At 39.2% G+C, this 16,388-nt stretch overlaps 1 protein-coding gene across 1 annotated transcript in view; it reads left to right on the top strand.

Annotated features, from left to right (window-relative positions):
• Positions 1–16,388, top strand: part of DNAAF8 (dynein axonemal assembly factor 8) — a 100,954-nt gene that overhangs the window by 60,036 nt on the left and 24,530 nt on the right. Inside the window, exons 19-25 of the mRNA XM_085313746.1 lie at positions 1,667–1,811; positions 5,168–5,296; positions 7,205–7,393; positions 8,724–9,056; positions 11,022–11,084; positions 12,752–12,805; positions 14,888–15,057. Of these exons, the coding sequence (XP_085169872.1) occupies positions 1,667–1,811; positions 5,168–5,296; positions 7,205–7,393; positions 8,724–9,056; positions 11,022–11,084; positions 12,752–12,805; positions 14,888–15,057 (1,083 nt within the window). The remainder of the gene's footprint in view (positions 1–1,666; positions 1,812–5,167; positions 5,297–7,204; positions 7,394–8,723; positions 9,057–11,021; positions 11,085–12,751; positions 12,806–14,887; positions 15,058–16,388) is intronic.

Below are 16,388 nucleotides of genomic sequence, written 5' to 3'. Positions count from 1 at the left end.
AGCTTAAACTGCATTGCCCTGACATTGTTTTAAATCAGTTATTTTATTTACTGTGCTGCCTTAACCAGAAGGATGATGGGGATCACAGCAATGATGGTGTTGCCACCACAGTGTGCATTCAAAGCAGCCAGAGTGAATCTGGGAGAAGGTTGSGCAACGATGGCATTTATGTATTACACCATTTTCTTAGACTACACAGAGCTAAATGAGACTACGAATAGCTTGTATTTGCTCATGGAGCTGTATAGTAACACATGGCATTCTTAGGTGAGCTTTGTTTTATTTTCTCACTCTATGGATGTATGAGCTGACACTCCTCTAGTAAGTGTTTTCAAGGATGCTCATTATCTCTTTAATAGCGAGCCAGCATTCATGTTCTCTGTATTCCTGCAAATGCTACTCTGTTTGCTTTCAGTGTTGTTTTTTTTTTCTTTAGTTGGAAAATCCCACCAGGCTYCAGCCTCTCCCTTTGAATAGAGGTGAAAATTCATGATCAGGCCTCCTCCTACATGGAGGCAAACATGAATTTTTCCATTGATTTCAAAATAAGCAAGAGCAGGCAGTAGCCCCATAAACCAAAATAACAATTTATGATCTGTAAATATGTTTTCAGGAGAACAGTCTTCATCTAATAGAATGATGTGTGATTATGTACTTCACGGTCCCTCTAGGACTGCTTATGGCCTTTCAGTATGTAGGAGTCCCCTAGTTTTATGCATTCACATAGATTTAGAAAGAGCTTTTCTGTTGTCAAAAACAACAAAGAGTTTTTTTTCTTTTTCTCTGAAGCTCTGTACAACATGATCATAGATTTATTTGAGTTAGAGTGCAGTTGGCATTTTGACATGTCAGCCCAAGGAAACAGAAATAATCATAAATGCAAGACTTTCAGTCAAACTTACATATGCAACAGTCAAACTTATATATGCAAAAAGTCCAGTTCTGCACTTCTTATCCAATAAATCACCCAGTGAATCCTATGATATTTTTTCTTACAAAGGGAGGCACCCCTAACTTTAAATCTCTTACCATCGTGCTTAGAGTTGTTTCCTCAGTGAATCAGGAAATGCACCATTTTGCAAGCTAACATCATTAACTGAATTGTGTACAAAGCCCCTCTTTTCTGCTTGTTTGCTGGTCAAGTCTGAGGAAGAACACTTTCCCTGCCCATAATACCTTGTAGAATAAACATAACTCTTATTCATTGAATATTATAGCCCAAATAGCCAAATATTTGGACCAGTGCTCCTGAATAGAAATGGCATTCTTGGAAGTTAACGRTAGAAACAGTAATTAGTTCTTTAATGGGGCCTCTGATGCTGAGTGTTTTTGAAAAATCATTTAGGGCTCAAACACTTGTGCTTAAGTGACTTAGGATGGTAGTACTACATGTCAGCTGAGTTTTAATAACTATTGTGTTCTTAACCCAGCACAGCACAGCTCAGTTGCAGGGCAAAACAATGTTATATTAAACCTTTTCCCTGAGGTTTAAATTAAGTTGCTCGGTCTTATGAACAGATGATGCATGAGCACACAGTTACTGGAAGTTACTGTGGCTCAGCTACTGTGCTGTATCATATTATGCTGCTGTATCCTGAGCATTTGCTTGAGCCCAGTAGTGCCTAAATCTGGATTTAGTAGTCTAATCTGTCCCTCATTATTTCAGATTGCTGTATTTTGCCCTAGCAAAATTTCAAGTTCAGCTGATAGGAGTTCTGAAGGAGAACTTTCTGTTGAACCGCGCATGCACTGTCTAATTTTATTGCTGAGGAAGGAGAACGCTAGTCATCATATTCCTGCATTGGTAAAAGGTAATGCTACTACTTCTCAAGTACCTCAGAAGAGAAGATTTGCTTTTCAATGTACATGAACTAAACTTAAAATTCCAACCAAAGCTGTTACATTGCAGGAAAGATTTACTGAGAATATCATGGCCTGATAGTTAACGGTATGTATCTGTAGACCCAAGTATAAATCAGCCAGTATTACATATCCTACATAGCAGACTGATCTTTGTCAGTCATTTGATCTTTAGCACGGAAGTCCTTTTGAGTTTAGAGTCATGGAATAATTCAGGTTGGAAGGGACAACAGGACTCACATCTAACCTCCTGCTCAAAGCAACATCAGCACTGAATTCAGACCATGATGTTCAGGCTTTTTGCAGTCAGGATTTGAAAATCTCCAAGGACGTAGATTCCCCCACYTCTCTGGGCCTCCATTCCAGTGCTTGACTATGCTCATGGGGAACTGTTTTTTCCTTATGTTGTATTGGAACCGCGTCTGTTTGAATTCCTGTCCATTATGTCTTGGCCTCTCGCTGTGCACCTCCATAACAGGCCTGGCTTCATCTTCTCTTAGCCTAGATCTCTGAGCAATAGGAATAGCTAGCAGGAACATGTATGTGCCTCTGAGGCTGAGAATAGTATCCTATCCTATCAACCTCAGACTCGAGTTCTGCATGTGCCATGCAGCCTCATTTTCCAAGCATATACACTGCAGTTCATTTTCTTGAGTCTGTGAAATAATGATCAAGCCTCTGTCCCAAGTCAGTCCCTTTCACTGAGTCAGATTCTGTTCTGAGGCTCTGCTGCAGGCAGAGAGTATTTGATTTTCTTAAGGATAGGCTGACTTGGTCACAAGTGGGGAAAATCACTAACAACAAGTGATCAGTTGAGAGGAAAGAACCTGCCCAGCCTGATTCACAGAATCATAGAATGGTTGAGGTTGGAAGGGACTTCTGGAGCTCTTCTAGTCCAACCCCCCTGCTCGAGCAGGGTCACCTAAAGCACACTGCACAGGATTGCATCCAGATGGCTTTTGAATATTTCCAGAGAAGGAGACTCCACAACCTCTCCGTGCAACCTGTKCCAGKGCTCAGTCACCTTCACAGTAAAGAAACTTTTCCTCATATTCAGCCGGAGCTGCCTCTGTTTCAGTTTGTGCCTGTTGCCTCTCATCCTGTCAGTAGGTGCCACTGAGAAGAGTCTGGCTCTATCTTGTTTACACTCTTCCTTCAGATATTTATACACATTGATAAGATCCKCCCTGAGCCTTCTCTTCTCTAGGCTAAGCAATTCCAGCTCTTTCAGCCTTTCCTCCTGCTCTCTCAGTGGGCTTGTTGCCTGCAATGAGAGAGTCCATTCTTGCATCTGTTTTTCTGAAATTCTCCCACCTTCAAACACCACTACTGAGAGAAGAGGAACAGTGTACACTGCACAGCCTCCAAAACAGCTGCTGACCCTTCCACCAGCACAGCTAGCTCCAAATGGACCAGTGAGAAGGAGTGGAGGGTATAGACACTCATCCACTGTCTAATTGCCTCTTCTGAGCCATCCACAGTGGAAAAGACCATTTAGAGCTTTGAGGTGGAAAAAAATAAAAGAAGACAACTCAGAAAGTCCTCTGCTTTGTCTCCCAAGACTATCACAGAATGCTCTGAAAATGTGTTCAGACACAGAGGATTGATGATGGCAGACCAAATACAGCACTGCATCATCTGCTAGCTCTAGACCCAGGGAAATTTACTCATTAAAGAATTAACAGATTCTGCTCCTTCTGTGGGAATTGAGGCAAGCCACTCTCAAAGAGAGCGTCACAGATGATGTTTAAAGTGTTTATGTTTTGTACTGGGAAATTTGTACTAGAAATATCTAGGCAAACACTGGAACAAAGGTTATTCTGCAAAGGTAAAGGATTTTCCTTTGTTTTTGAGAACAGTATTTTTTTTCTTTGTAGACAGATTTTGCAGATGTCTCTTTCCTATCATCTTTGATTGCTTCAGAGTGGATCCAGAAAGGTAGCTTATTGCAGAGGCCTGCAGTGTTGAAAATGATATTCTTGTTGCATAAGCTTTCATTTATTGTTTGGAAAGTGTAGAAAAGCATTAGGAATTGAGTAGGGTAAATACCACAGTAAGAATATTTGCATTTGTAAACAGTACCTCTGAAAAACAGTCACCCCTTCGTGTTCCGACGCTTCAATTTTCCAGGCCAGGGAAACTTCAGCAATGGTGCCTGAACTAAAGCACAGAGATACGTGTCTTTCAGTAAAGGATCTGCAGCTTGAGGATCAAACCCCACAAAGTTTTCTCCAAACTTTACTTTCCTCCAGGCACTAACTTTGAACAGACAGCAGGTCTGGTGTAATAATGGCACCTTTTTTAGTTACTTGTGACATCTGAATTTTAAAAAGCAGGTGGGTGATTGTCACTGGTGCTAGCTCAAATCTCCTAGCTCAAATCTCTGTCACTGTCACGTGTGGCATCTGTGACTTGCCGTCAGTGCTAACAAGGCGCTTCCCCTACTAGGCCACAGTAAATTGCTGACTGACGTGTGTAGTAAAAAGCTAAAAAATGTATACAAAGTAATTTGAAAACAAGCCTTTAAAACTGTTGTCTGAAATGTTATTGCAGAACGTTGAATAAATTGTTATGAAGTTGTACTGTATGCCAGTACCTTAATTTGCTGCCTGTGCGTAACCTGGCACTTTGAAGCGAGAATGGGAACTGAGAAATTGCTAGTTTCAAGCACTTAGTGTTTGTGAAAGTGGGATGGAAGCAGGTATTTTCCTGACAGAAATACGTACAGAACACGATGACACTTCTGTTAAGRACTGTAATCCTAGCGACACTGTCTGTGGCCATTGGTGCTGCGCAGGACGCAGGACACCGGCATTGCTGCTGACCTGGGAGGCCTGGCATCGAGCACGAGGCTCAAGATTTGTGACTTTTCTTCCTTGCAGACACCAGCTTACTCAAGACACTTCTTAGAATTCAAGAGTTGTATAGGCTCTCCTGTATGCACGRTCTTTCATTCAACCTTTATTTTATGAAAGGTTTCATTCCACAGCAGGGGTTAGAAGGTAATCAAGACAACTGGGTGCTGGTCACAAAGCAAATGTGTCTCCAGAGAAAGCGGTGGCCAAGCCTCAGTTTTTCAACCGCCACTTGCCCTGCTGTAAGAGAATATGACTTGTAGTCCTGGGGGAGAGGGGATAACAGGAGCACATCTCATATATCACAGGTGAGCTCAGCATGACCCACATTAATGTCTCTGTAGTGGGACTCTGGCCAGATGACTCAAAGTGTTTGATGAGAAGCATATTTTCATGGCATACTCCATCATAGAGTTCTGTATTCCTCACATATTCTTTTGTTCTCTACGTAGCACTGCTGAATGAACTGGCAAAAAACCACCTTCGTGGAGATGGGCAGAGCAACTTGTGGGCCACTGGGCTGGAGTCCTCAGTGTTTTTTCATGTGGCTCCTTACACCGAGACCTTGCTGCAGACACTAGGTAGGTCAAAGCTATGGAAAATGCATTSTTCTGTCTTTTCTCTAAAGTCTGACAACTATATTGGGGGATTTCCCTGAATAAGAACTTTAGAATATACTTGTTTTCTGCAATAACTGATCTAGCATTTTGATGTTCTTTAGTAATGATTCTCATAAGATGTGTTCCACAGCTGGGTAATGAACAAAAGGATCAATAGAAAAGCGATACAGAAATATACTTTGTAATGTAAATTTAAAAATGTAGAAAAATAAATATATTTAAAATCAAATGTGACCTGATGACAACCAATTAAGCCTTAAGCCTACTATAATTAAAAGAATAATAACCAATCAATACATACTTACTGCAATAGTTTCAAAGGGAAGTCAAAGTAATAAAATGAGAGAAATTGCTGGTTAAGCGCATAAAACTGTAATTTGCTGAAGGGATAAATGTTGGCAGCTGTAGTTTCTTCTGTAGGTGCAGACAAGGCATTTTTTTATTTCACTTTACTCAGATGTTCTTAATTTTGGTTTATAGAGCTGAATTCACTTCAGTAACTAGTTCATTGAAAGCTGAGAAATCGATAGGAATTGAAAAAGCAAGTAAACTTGTTTTCTGTTAAAAATCTATGACTCAGATGGGTATGAGAGTCCTAGACCTACTAGTTCTAAATACTTGGAGGTCATGGAATCAGAAATAAGTAGTTTATTTCACTAACTACTGATAATATTCTGTTATGTGTTCAGCAGATTTAATATAGTTTTATTTTGTTAACTTATTTTAAACATTGGATATTAGGATTTTTAGTTGGTGTATATTGCTATCCAATACCAAATTCACATAGATTATAAGTAAAAATAGTAATCTAATGCATGTTATTCACCATTCTTTACTATTATGAAATGTTAAGTTGTAGGAATAAATAAATAAATAAATAAATGTTAAACTATGTATTTGCTTAAATAATGGTTTRGTGTAACAATATGGAATCACACACATGCTTTTGTTGAGGCTAAGGATTGTGTAGGCTGTATTGCTCCTGGTAAGACCATGAATATATGAATTATACAAGAACAGTCTCCTAAATGGCCCTAAACTGTATGCAGTGTAACCTGGAGATTACACTAGAGAGTAAAAAAAAAAGTATTAATTTAATGTGAAGGCAGTCATTGTTATCAATCTGAAACTGATACGTTAAATCATGCTGGTATAAATCTATCCACTCTGCTTGACAATTTGAATAAGGATGCCAAAATTAGGGTTGAATGTATTTGTTTTACATGGCAAAAAGTAATTCCAGTTAAGGAACATGACTCATTAGTAAGGATTCTCGTCCTTCTGTGCCATATATATGCCATGTAAAGAAGAGAAAAGAATGGATATTTCCTTATGTGGATTACATTTGAATAGTGTTGTGTTACAGAGGATAAAAGATTAGCTTCAAAAGATGAGGGTCAGATAATCCAAACAAAATTTTAAATCAAATTCTATACATTATACCTCAGGAAAAAAAAAACACATATGATGTTTAGGGATGATCCATTATGCACACAGAATAATTTTGATGCGAATTTTAAGGATTTGGATCCTAAAACCTTAATTGCTGTAATTACAGACTTCTAAATCCAAGAGTGCCTGATAAACAAGCACTGCTTCTAAATATTTAATCTTTTGATTGAAAATTTAGACATTGATAAATATAGAGAATAGAATTATTTCTTCAAGAGAATGTTAATTATTCTGTCCTCCTTGTTCGTGTATTTTGCTTCTTGGCCATTTCAAGCTGCAGCATGAGGAGCATTACCACAGTGAGGCATTGGCCTTTATCTGCCCAGTAGAGAAGGGGTCAACTCCTTCACACTAAATGAGAGAAGAGATTCATCTTCCTCGGGTAACTAGGTTTGTTTTGATGTTCTCCTTTTGCAGGAGGCAACCTCAGTGCAGTGCCAGACCCATGTAACATTCCTCTGGATATTTTGTGCAATCGAACATATGCTTCTGATCCTGAAATGGAGCAAGTTGTCATGCTGACGCTGATTGGAACGGATGCTATGAAGAGCGCTGGAGAACTCCTTCACCAGATCCTTCTTCCTGGAGGCAGTAAGCAACCTCAGAATACAGTGATCCCAGCTCCTGGGGAGGGCTGCAGAGGAGGGTCAGGAAAATCTGATCTGTCCAGCTATTGTTGTSATAGCAGAAACATGAAGAAATATGTGGTGAAAGGGGCCTCAGGAAAGACAGGTTTGTTTGCTTATGTGCCTAAAGTGRTGAGGAATCTATCATGGCTGATTAGTGATGGGCAAGGCCACTTTGCATATTGCAGTAGTATGTTGGCTCAGGTGAACATCATTTTCTTCAGAGAGTATCAAATTAGTTCAACGATCTGCTAAGGCACAGCAAGACCAAATGTAATCCAGACCATTTTGTCTCTTCCTCAATATGAGGAGGTAAGGCARTTGTGTCAATGGGGCATAGCGACAGAAAATCAGAAGGCATAAATTCTGCTCCCCTGGCCACTGACATCCTGTGTGATCAAAAGCAAAGCACTTCACCTCTTTGTGCTTTATTTTCTCTTGTGCACAGGAGRAATAATGACACTATCCACCTATATTAAATGCTTGCAAATGCATACACGRAGAGTACTGTCAAGTGCTAAGAAGGACAATGGTTCTATACAATTTCATGGTACAGATTGTACCAAAGTGTAATAAAACAGATGCTGTTTTATTATTATAGAAGGGCAGAAGTCTGGCACCTTGGCTTACACTATGCTGTATGCTGCTCTCTTGAAACAATGKTGTGGAGTGAGATCCATATCACAGCGGGTCAGGAAGGAGATCCTAGCTGACAGAAACTTCCAGCGACACGCAGCCATAAATTGAACCCTTAAATCTCTTGCTACATTGGAAATAAGACCGCTTCGCAAACACAAAGTTTAAGTTRTTTTTAGAGACAAGTCAGCATTATGTTGTAGGTTATTACTATAATGTAGTTTAATATGAAATGTTATGAGAGGTGATACAGGATCTGCAATTATGGATTATGCTGTGTCAAAGCACATTGTTGTCATTGTATTCTCAATGATAACAATGTTTCCCTTTCAACTCTTCTTCATTAGCCATTTTTTTTCTAATCAAATCATGGCAGTTATTCTCTGTGGCTCCCTGCTATTTCCCAGATAGCCCATTTTTTGTTTTCAGTGCAATGTAATTTCCTAGCAGTTGTAGTGTTTAGTGTTTCCCACTGTGTTTCTMTATCTGCATTACACTCCATTTTGGATAGAAGAGGGAGTGGAGTCAAAGTTCTAACTTTGGAACCAGTTGTCTGGTAAAAAAAAAAAAAAAAAAAAAAAACAGTGTTAATTTAGAAAACTGGTCTCCGAAAGAAAAGCATGGCTTCTAGGAAATACATACTATCAGCTGATGATAAAGAGATTTCTCTTGACTTGCAGAAGGACCAGATTCAGGATTTGAGCTTCTAGGTCTGAAGTGGTTTCCCTACCTCACTCGAAGTCAGGCCAGAGAAATAACTCCTTTTGAGGTTGGAGATGTTTCCTGGCAGAGAAGCATTGATACACTCATGTCAAACCCAGTCCTTGTATGTGCATTACGGCGGATCAATGCCTTCAAAGTTCTTTCAGAGACATTGGAGAAATTAGCACCATGCAGGGAGAAGCTAGGCAAAAGTGACAGTGTTCTACAGAGAGTAATGGCCTTGACCCCAGAGATGACATTCAGACAAGCTATCGTCTTCTTCACCGTGAAGGAGTTCGTAACTGGTAAGCCTTGTTTTTACTGTTTATAATGTTCTCAGTGAGAGGGTGTTTGGGAATTTGTTGAAGTTGGACAAAAGAATCTGTTGCTGTGGGTTCTGCTAAGGCACTGGAAAACACTTAACAATAATTTGGGGTTAAATTCTGCACTTGGCTGAGTGATCAGGGATATTAAGTCAGCAGGAGTCAGCTGAGGTCACCTACAGTTTGGATTGTTAATCAAATATGGCTGTGCATGCCCTGACTCCYATCTTCTGAAGATCTCAAGGTATTCCCTAAATACTAAATAGGCATTAAAGCTCTTGACAGGAGCAGTAAATAATACTGCATRCCTCTTTATATAAGAGAAACTGGGAAACAGAGACCGGGGTCTGTYCCACCTAAATGGAGGCACTTAATTGTGATGCCTGACTTAAGAAGCTAGGTGCCCTGATCTTGCCCTGTACAGGCGTGCCAGCTTACCTAAGGTCTGTGTTGCTCTTGGGTGTAGCCTCTCTCTCCACTGACCCCTGAAAAGGCTTAAAACAGCCACCTCCTAAGGTAAGAACCTCTGTTAATCACTTATATCTAAGCTGAGAGAGGTAGCCCTACAAAGGGGCTTAGTTGCTTTTCTGCTAGTCAGATATTAATGAACCATCTGTAAAGGCATTTAGGTGTTCCAGCATGCTTAAACGGCATAGAGTTTAGTCTAACTGACCTCCYGCTTTCCCAGGTATGTGGAACTTTGCTTCCTCTTGCTCTGTTCAGCTTTTCCTCTGGGAGCCAGGAGCAATACTGAGCAGTACTCTTGCTCTTGCAGAAGCAGGCAGATTTTCATGAGAATTTCTTCTTATCCCGGAGAAGAATGAACAGTTCATGAAGAAATGGAGACCATTGCTGTCAATAGCTTCTGAGACTCCAATGATATCCGCTAGCATTGATCTTTCTGTCTAGTAAACCTGTCCCTTTCCCCTGTATCAAGAAATTTATAGCCACACCTCCTTAAACCAAATCACTGTGAAGACTCTGGTGTTATTCATATTGCGTGTTTTGGAGCAGCAGAGTATGAGCTCCCACTGTTTTCTTCTAATAGGAAATACATTGGCCTATCGTTTAAGTTCTTTGGGAAGCATGACTTCTCACACTTGAAGATAAACAGTTCTGAGCCTGCTAATTTCTGATTATTCAGACACAGAGATAAATCAAGGTTGTGGTAATGCCATATATCAACTGAGAAGGAAGCAGCAGAGTTCCATAAGCACATTCACACTTTGTAATTTGTAGCTTTTCCCCTATCTCCTCACGGGGAAGAAAGGTCCTTTGTTGTCAACACAAACTTATATGCCTGTGTCAAACASATGGTGCTTATGTAGTACAGAATAACAAAATGGCTTTATTGAATAGAAAGAAGAGAATGTGGTGGTGGCAGGAGAAAGATACTCATTCTATTCTCACAAAAGCTAGATCTAACTGTGAATTATGTGGGTGTTTTATGTAAGATTGGAGAGCAAGAAGAGGAGGTCTCCAARAAAGAGAAGGTATCAAACATCCCCAGTTACTACATTAAACACTAAGGATTCATGCAGTGCTGCCCTTTGTTGAAGTTATCTTGAGACCAAACACCAGGATAAGAAAAATGCTGAGCTGTAAGATGAGCTTATTGAGGGAGACTGTAGTCATAATACCAGCCTTTCCCATCTATGCCACTGCGTTAACACAGAAACATAGACAATGCATTTTAACTACGGCTCCAGAGTCCYGCACTATGCTTTTTATAAGGCCATTACATTTTTTCCCAATATTTTTGTTGWTGTTGTTGTGGGAGGAAGYGCGAGGAGGGTTGAGAATAGCTTTTCAGTATTTTTCAGCTGTGCAAAGCTCAGCATTCCCACTCCCCCAACTAAATATAATTACCTTTCCCTCCCCCTTCCACCAAACAGTGAAAGTCTTCCAACTGTGAATCCATAAAAACACCTCTCTYTCATTTTACAGATGCAGAACACCGTCCTGCTATGAAGTACCTGCCACCACATGGCAAGAAGTCCAGGGCTGAAGGTAAGATCAGAAGTATGTGCTGATTGCTCCTTGGATAAGAACAAATACTTTTATATTCTTAAAATAGATGGAAAAATTACAACTCTACATCGTCTATCAGAGTCATCAACATGGGATTAGTAGGCCTTTGGTTAGACATTGTAATCCAGTACAGTTAGGAAGAAAAGGACACATGAGTCCAGCTGGTACTAGGGGAAGGTGATAGTATCACTAGGGTCATCTAAATACTGGCTTGTCTTATTTGTGCACAGTTCTTCCCTGCTTGCCTGGACAACCTATCTAGAGCTAGTTTGGAATATAGTTTAAAATAATAATCTTAGCCCAAATGTAGCACTTTTCAGTTTTAGACCTCAAAGAAGGTAAGTTTTGCAGAGTACCTAACTGAAGCCAAGAGAAGTGAAATGATTTTGTTACCATTGCCCAACAGGCAAGTGACAGAAATCAGAGCAGAATGCACATTTTCTAAGTCTCAGCCAGGGGCTCTATCCACTGTATTACAATGCCACCCAGTCACTAAGCACTTCACAGTTTCTAGGAGTTCTTTCAGGTAACCCCAATACTGGAAAAAAAAAAAAAGGTGCTGTGAGGATGTGAGCTAAAAGGCTATGAGGCAACGACCTCACAGCTGGTTCTGCCTTTTATATTCACTCTTATTATTCCAGCAGAATAAAAGAAATAAAGAATTCAAGGTATCATTAAAAGGAAAGAACGCTTTGTCTAGTTCCAGATATTGTGCTCTGGGAAATAGAAATACAGGGCTTTCAGACAGTAATAAATACAAAAGAATAGTAATGACTGTTTTGACAAACAGATTTCACTTTTCTGCTATCTATCTTGCATTTCACACTGGTTAACCTTGCCAGTTAAGATCTCTGGAAAAGGAAGTCCTACATCAATCTGATACAAGTTTTTCCACACTGCATCCCAGTAGGTATCTTCTCAATTCATATGTACCTTGAACTGCCTTAAATTTTTCTCACCTTTCCAGGTCACTGCAGGTTTCACATTAGACCAAAAGAAACATTTTTTATATGTACTTTTGTCATAAGTCCTGGCTCACTTATATCTGATTCCTTTTACACTTCTTTGCTTTTATWAGGAACTAAGAAGTGAGCATTCCTGGCTGTTTGGGGAAGGTCAGTGAGGTTTTATCAGCAGAGTTGGTGAAAGGGCTGACTAGCAAATCTGCATTAAGTGTGCAGTCAGAATATTCAGTCCTTCTTTGCGTCCAAGGGCACAAGAGTGAGGGGAAAACAAAGTACAGTCTTGTGCTTCTCTGACTTATAGCAGAAACCAGACAGATTCCAACTTGGCTGTGAAATATTGGGAGCACAAAGGTAGCTTAAAATGTGTTTTGCCAATATCTTCCTGAAATGCCCAGAAAAGGTGCCTGAGAATCAGACCAACATACTTTAGCACTTGCAGTCCTTTTGGCATATGCCATTGTGCTGACTGGAGAAGTAATAACTATTACATCTCCCAAGATCTCCCAGTACATCCGAATTCCCACTATGTCTGGAATTAAGCTATGTATGCCCCAGAATAATATTTTAAAATAACAATATGTCATTGTTGGTTGCATGACGTAGAGCTGTGGTAGTATTCTCAAATTATTGTCCCAGAACATGCATGCCTTTTACCCAAATATATCTGTTTTTCTTGTTTAGCRGGAGAGACCCAGAGGTGTCATGTGGAATCACTGTTCACCTACTTGCAAACAGGTGAGAAAAGAGCAAATTGAAAAATGTAGATTTGGCAAGGAATTTGTGGAACCCATTCATCTAGAAGAATCAGAAAAAAAAACAAGCAAAAGGAGTATACCAAATGTTTCCTTAGGTTTCAAAAAGACAGTGATACACATTCTTTCCTAAACATGCCAGAAAATCTATTATTTGCTTCTCTTGAGATTACCTTTATTTTAAAGCATATATATATCCAAAACATGATATATAAATGGTATATAAAATAAACACAACAGTGTGACTCTATTACCCTATGCAATCAAAACCTGTTTAAATACTTCTTTGGAGAAAAAGCATTGGCTTTGAGAAAGGGATCTAAAAGTCCTATGGAGCAGAAAAACATAGCGAAGACCAGAAAAATGGGCAGACTTGGAAGGGCCACAAAACAGGTGGAAATCAGGCATTTTTGACGGTTGCCAGTCAGGTCTTTCTGGTATTTCATGAGCAGTAGAGACTATTCCACTGATGGTTAGAGATATTTTATGTCAACTCTAGTTGCTTATAGTCCCTGAGGAGAGAAAACCAACTCTAGAGGGCAAAGTGTCCTACCTATGTTAGACACTTGTCTTTAACCAGACCAAGATGGCAAAGTGAGGTGACACAAATCCCTCCTGAAGTGTCTGTAAAGTACATAAATATGCAGCATATAGAGTAGTGATTCATGTACCACAAGAATGAGAATGTTTGCTTAGAAACATAGCAGATGGTGAGTAAAACATCTTGAGGACAATGAACACTTATGTAACAGTATATAATTTAGATTGCATTCTGCATGCTAGCAGCTGAGCTGAGTGGATCCGAGAGGCTTGCTGCTGCAYTTACAGGCTGTTGCTATGGCATTTAAACCTTTCAGTTCAAGAATGATGTGAAGAAAATAGCAGATATTTAATAGGAGGGCTCCCAGCAGGATAAGGGTTAAGTTCTGATATCAAATGGGGGACAGTACTCTTGCTTTTTATATTTAATCCCAGATTTCTCTGTTATGAATCAGCAACATGCCTCTTGCCAATTGAAAATAACAGTATACATCAAATTATATGTAACATTGTTGATGCTTCAGTGCATTGACATCTGTATAATTGGTAATGCAGTGTACAGGAAACATAAAATGACATTTTATGTACACAAACAGATAATCATGGATCAATTTTAGCAGCCTGCAGTACTGTTACCTCATGCTTCATGCTAATTGACATGGTTAGGCAACAGCAGTTAATAGGTCCTAGCTGGCTGGTTCCAACAGCACAATCACCAATACATCTTCAAAGGATGTTATTAGGATAAAATCTTAACTATATTCCCCAGTAATGCAGTGCTTTACATTACTGAAATTAATAATTTGAAAATGCTGTCATTTAAACATGAAAATTCTGTGTACTCTGCCCTTAAATATGTTTTATATCATCAGACAGCAAAACTGTCCTGGTCAGTTTTGTTTTCTGATTCTCCTAGCACACTGAGCCTGGCTGGCAACCCTCTTGGGATAGCTTTGTCAAAAACAAAAAGATTTTGCTGAAATTTTAGTTTTAATAAACAGAATTCAGTCCATAGTAAGTTTTGTAACATTATTTGGGGCCTATTGGAYTTAGTGCTTCTGTGATACAGATCTGTGACAGATAGAAAACTCTAAGAAATTAACTAGGAAGAATAATAATTTGATTGCTGCCTTAAGGATTACATCACATAATCACTACAGTTTGCATGAAAAATAGAAAAGAGAATATTTTATCCTGTTTAAAACATTCATACATAATACAGAGGATTGAGACTCACTCTACAGACCTGCCAGGTAAACCTTTTGGACTCATAGAGCAGATTTCCTGCAAAATATATCTACAAGCCCTGACTGTTCTAGATACATTTTTTAACTGAAGAGACAAGCTATATCTACATCTTTTTTATGGACTTGTTTGGTTCACTCAAGTTTCTATGAACCACATGCCAGCTGTTAGGTAATCCAGTTCTATAGTTGCAGTTCCCAGGTAGTAAACTAATATTACTGTATGTTTTATCTCTGTTTTTAGGAGCAGCTTTGGGTTTCATTATTGTACTTTGTTACAGGTGCCCAGATTCTTTGCACAGTGTTGCTGATCAAACCTGGTTCCTGGACCCGTAACCTTGCTAGGATCCTCCAAAAACTAGACCTAGAAAAATTCAATGTGGTTGGGATGAAACACACCAACTTGGAACCAGATGTTGCCTTGGGACTCCTTCCTTCTGAAGTAAAGCAGGTTCGTCAAAAAATAGGCAGATCTATGACTATACTTGGATTTAGCATGTGGAAATGTGATAGATGTTGAATATCCATTCCTGAAGAAAACAAAAATTCCCATCCAGGATTTCTGTGAGAGGTGAGCTGTGTAGAATCAGATCTGCCCTGGTATCAGACACAAAGAAAGCTGACATGGCAACAGTTTATTTTATTGCCTGATATAAAGAAACACACCAGGTTCCTCTAAAAGAAAAGTTATGAAGCTATGGGAAATACAGATCCTGCCCCACCAGCACTGCAGGAATCTGTTTAGTTGCTCATTTACAATACTGGTTCTTAGTTGCGAAGCAGGTATCCCTTGTTTCTTCCCCACGGTCATTCCAGGCAGGGCATCTCTAGGAGGGGACCACACTCCCTGCATGTGTGCCTGGTTTTCTTTCCACACATTTAAACATGGAAGCTGGGAGACACTCTTATGCCACAAGAGCATATATACCTCTTGAACCCTGTTGTGTTTTGATATTATATTACATATACAGCTGAATCACTGTTCCAGAAGCACGTGTTCACAGGTCCTTAAAAATGACCTGCACAGAGAGAAAAATGGGCTGCTGTCATTTCCATTGTCTAATAGATGATAAAGAGGATTTTTAAAGCGTGGGGTATTCTGGCTTTTTTTTTAGCTAAAAATAGATTTAGGTTTCTGTTCTTTTAAAACCTCAGAAATTCATTTTTGCTCAACATGAAAGATTCTATGATGACAGGAAATGTAGTGTAAAGATACTGTAAAGGCCAGGAAACTGAAAGCTGAGCATTTTAGGAGCTAGATTTTTTTGTTGAAAAAAATCTTTGTCAATTGATTGTTTCCATGAAGATATTTAACCAGTTCACTTTTACAGAGAACAAGTCTTTATAACAGATATTTCTCTTGGGATAAGCTTGGCAAGTTTATGACATATATCATAGGATTTTTTAATAGTCTTCCAGAAAAAGACAGGAAGGCAGTGCTCTAACATAACCAGCAATGAGGAAAAAGGAATACTTCCTACATGACAGCAAATAAACGGAGCACAAACATCTGATTTTTAAATATTTATAAATCACTAGTAAGAGGGATGTGGTAGCTATTAGAGTTGCTGGGGAAGTGCTTTACAGTACACTTTTTAAAATCATATTAAACAGAAAAATTATTAGTTGCTCATCTGAAACAAAAAACTTTTAAAAAAATCCATTGTCTACCCTAAGAAGTAGTGTGTGTATGTGTGTATATATATGCATACACACACGCAAGCATGCATGTGCGCACACACACACATATATATATGCAGGATAAATTTGGAGAGAGATTGT

Source organism: Rhea americana, unplaced genomic scaffold (genome assembly GCF_003343005.1).
Source record: "Rhea americana isolate MKP2758 unplaced genomic scaffold, rheAme1 scaffold_394, whole genome shotgun sequence".
In the NCBI taxonomy this organism is placed as follows: domain Eukaryota; kingdom Metazoa; phylum Chordata; class Aves; order Rheiformes; family Rheidae; genus Rhea; species Rhea americana.
The sequence above is the reverse complement of the archived record's forward strand: the minus strand, read 5'-3'. Positions and strand labels throughout refer to the sequence as shown.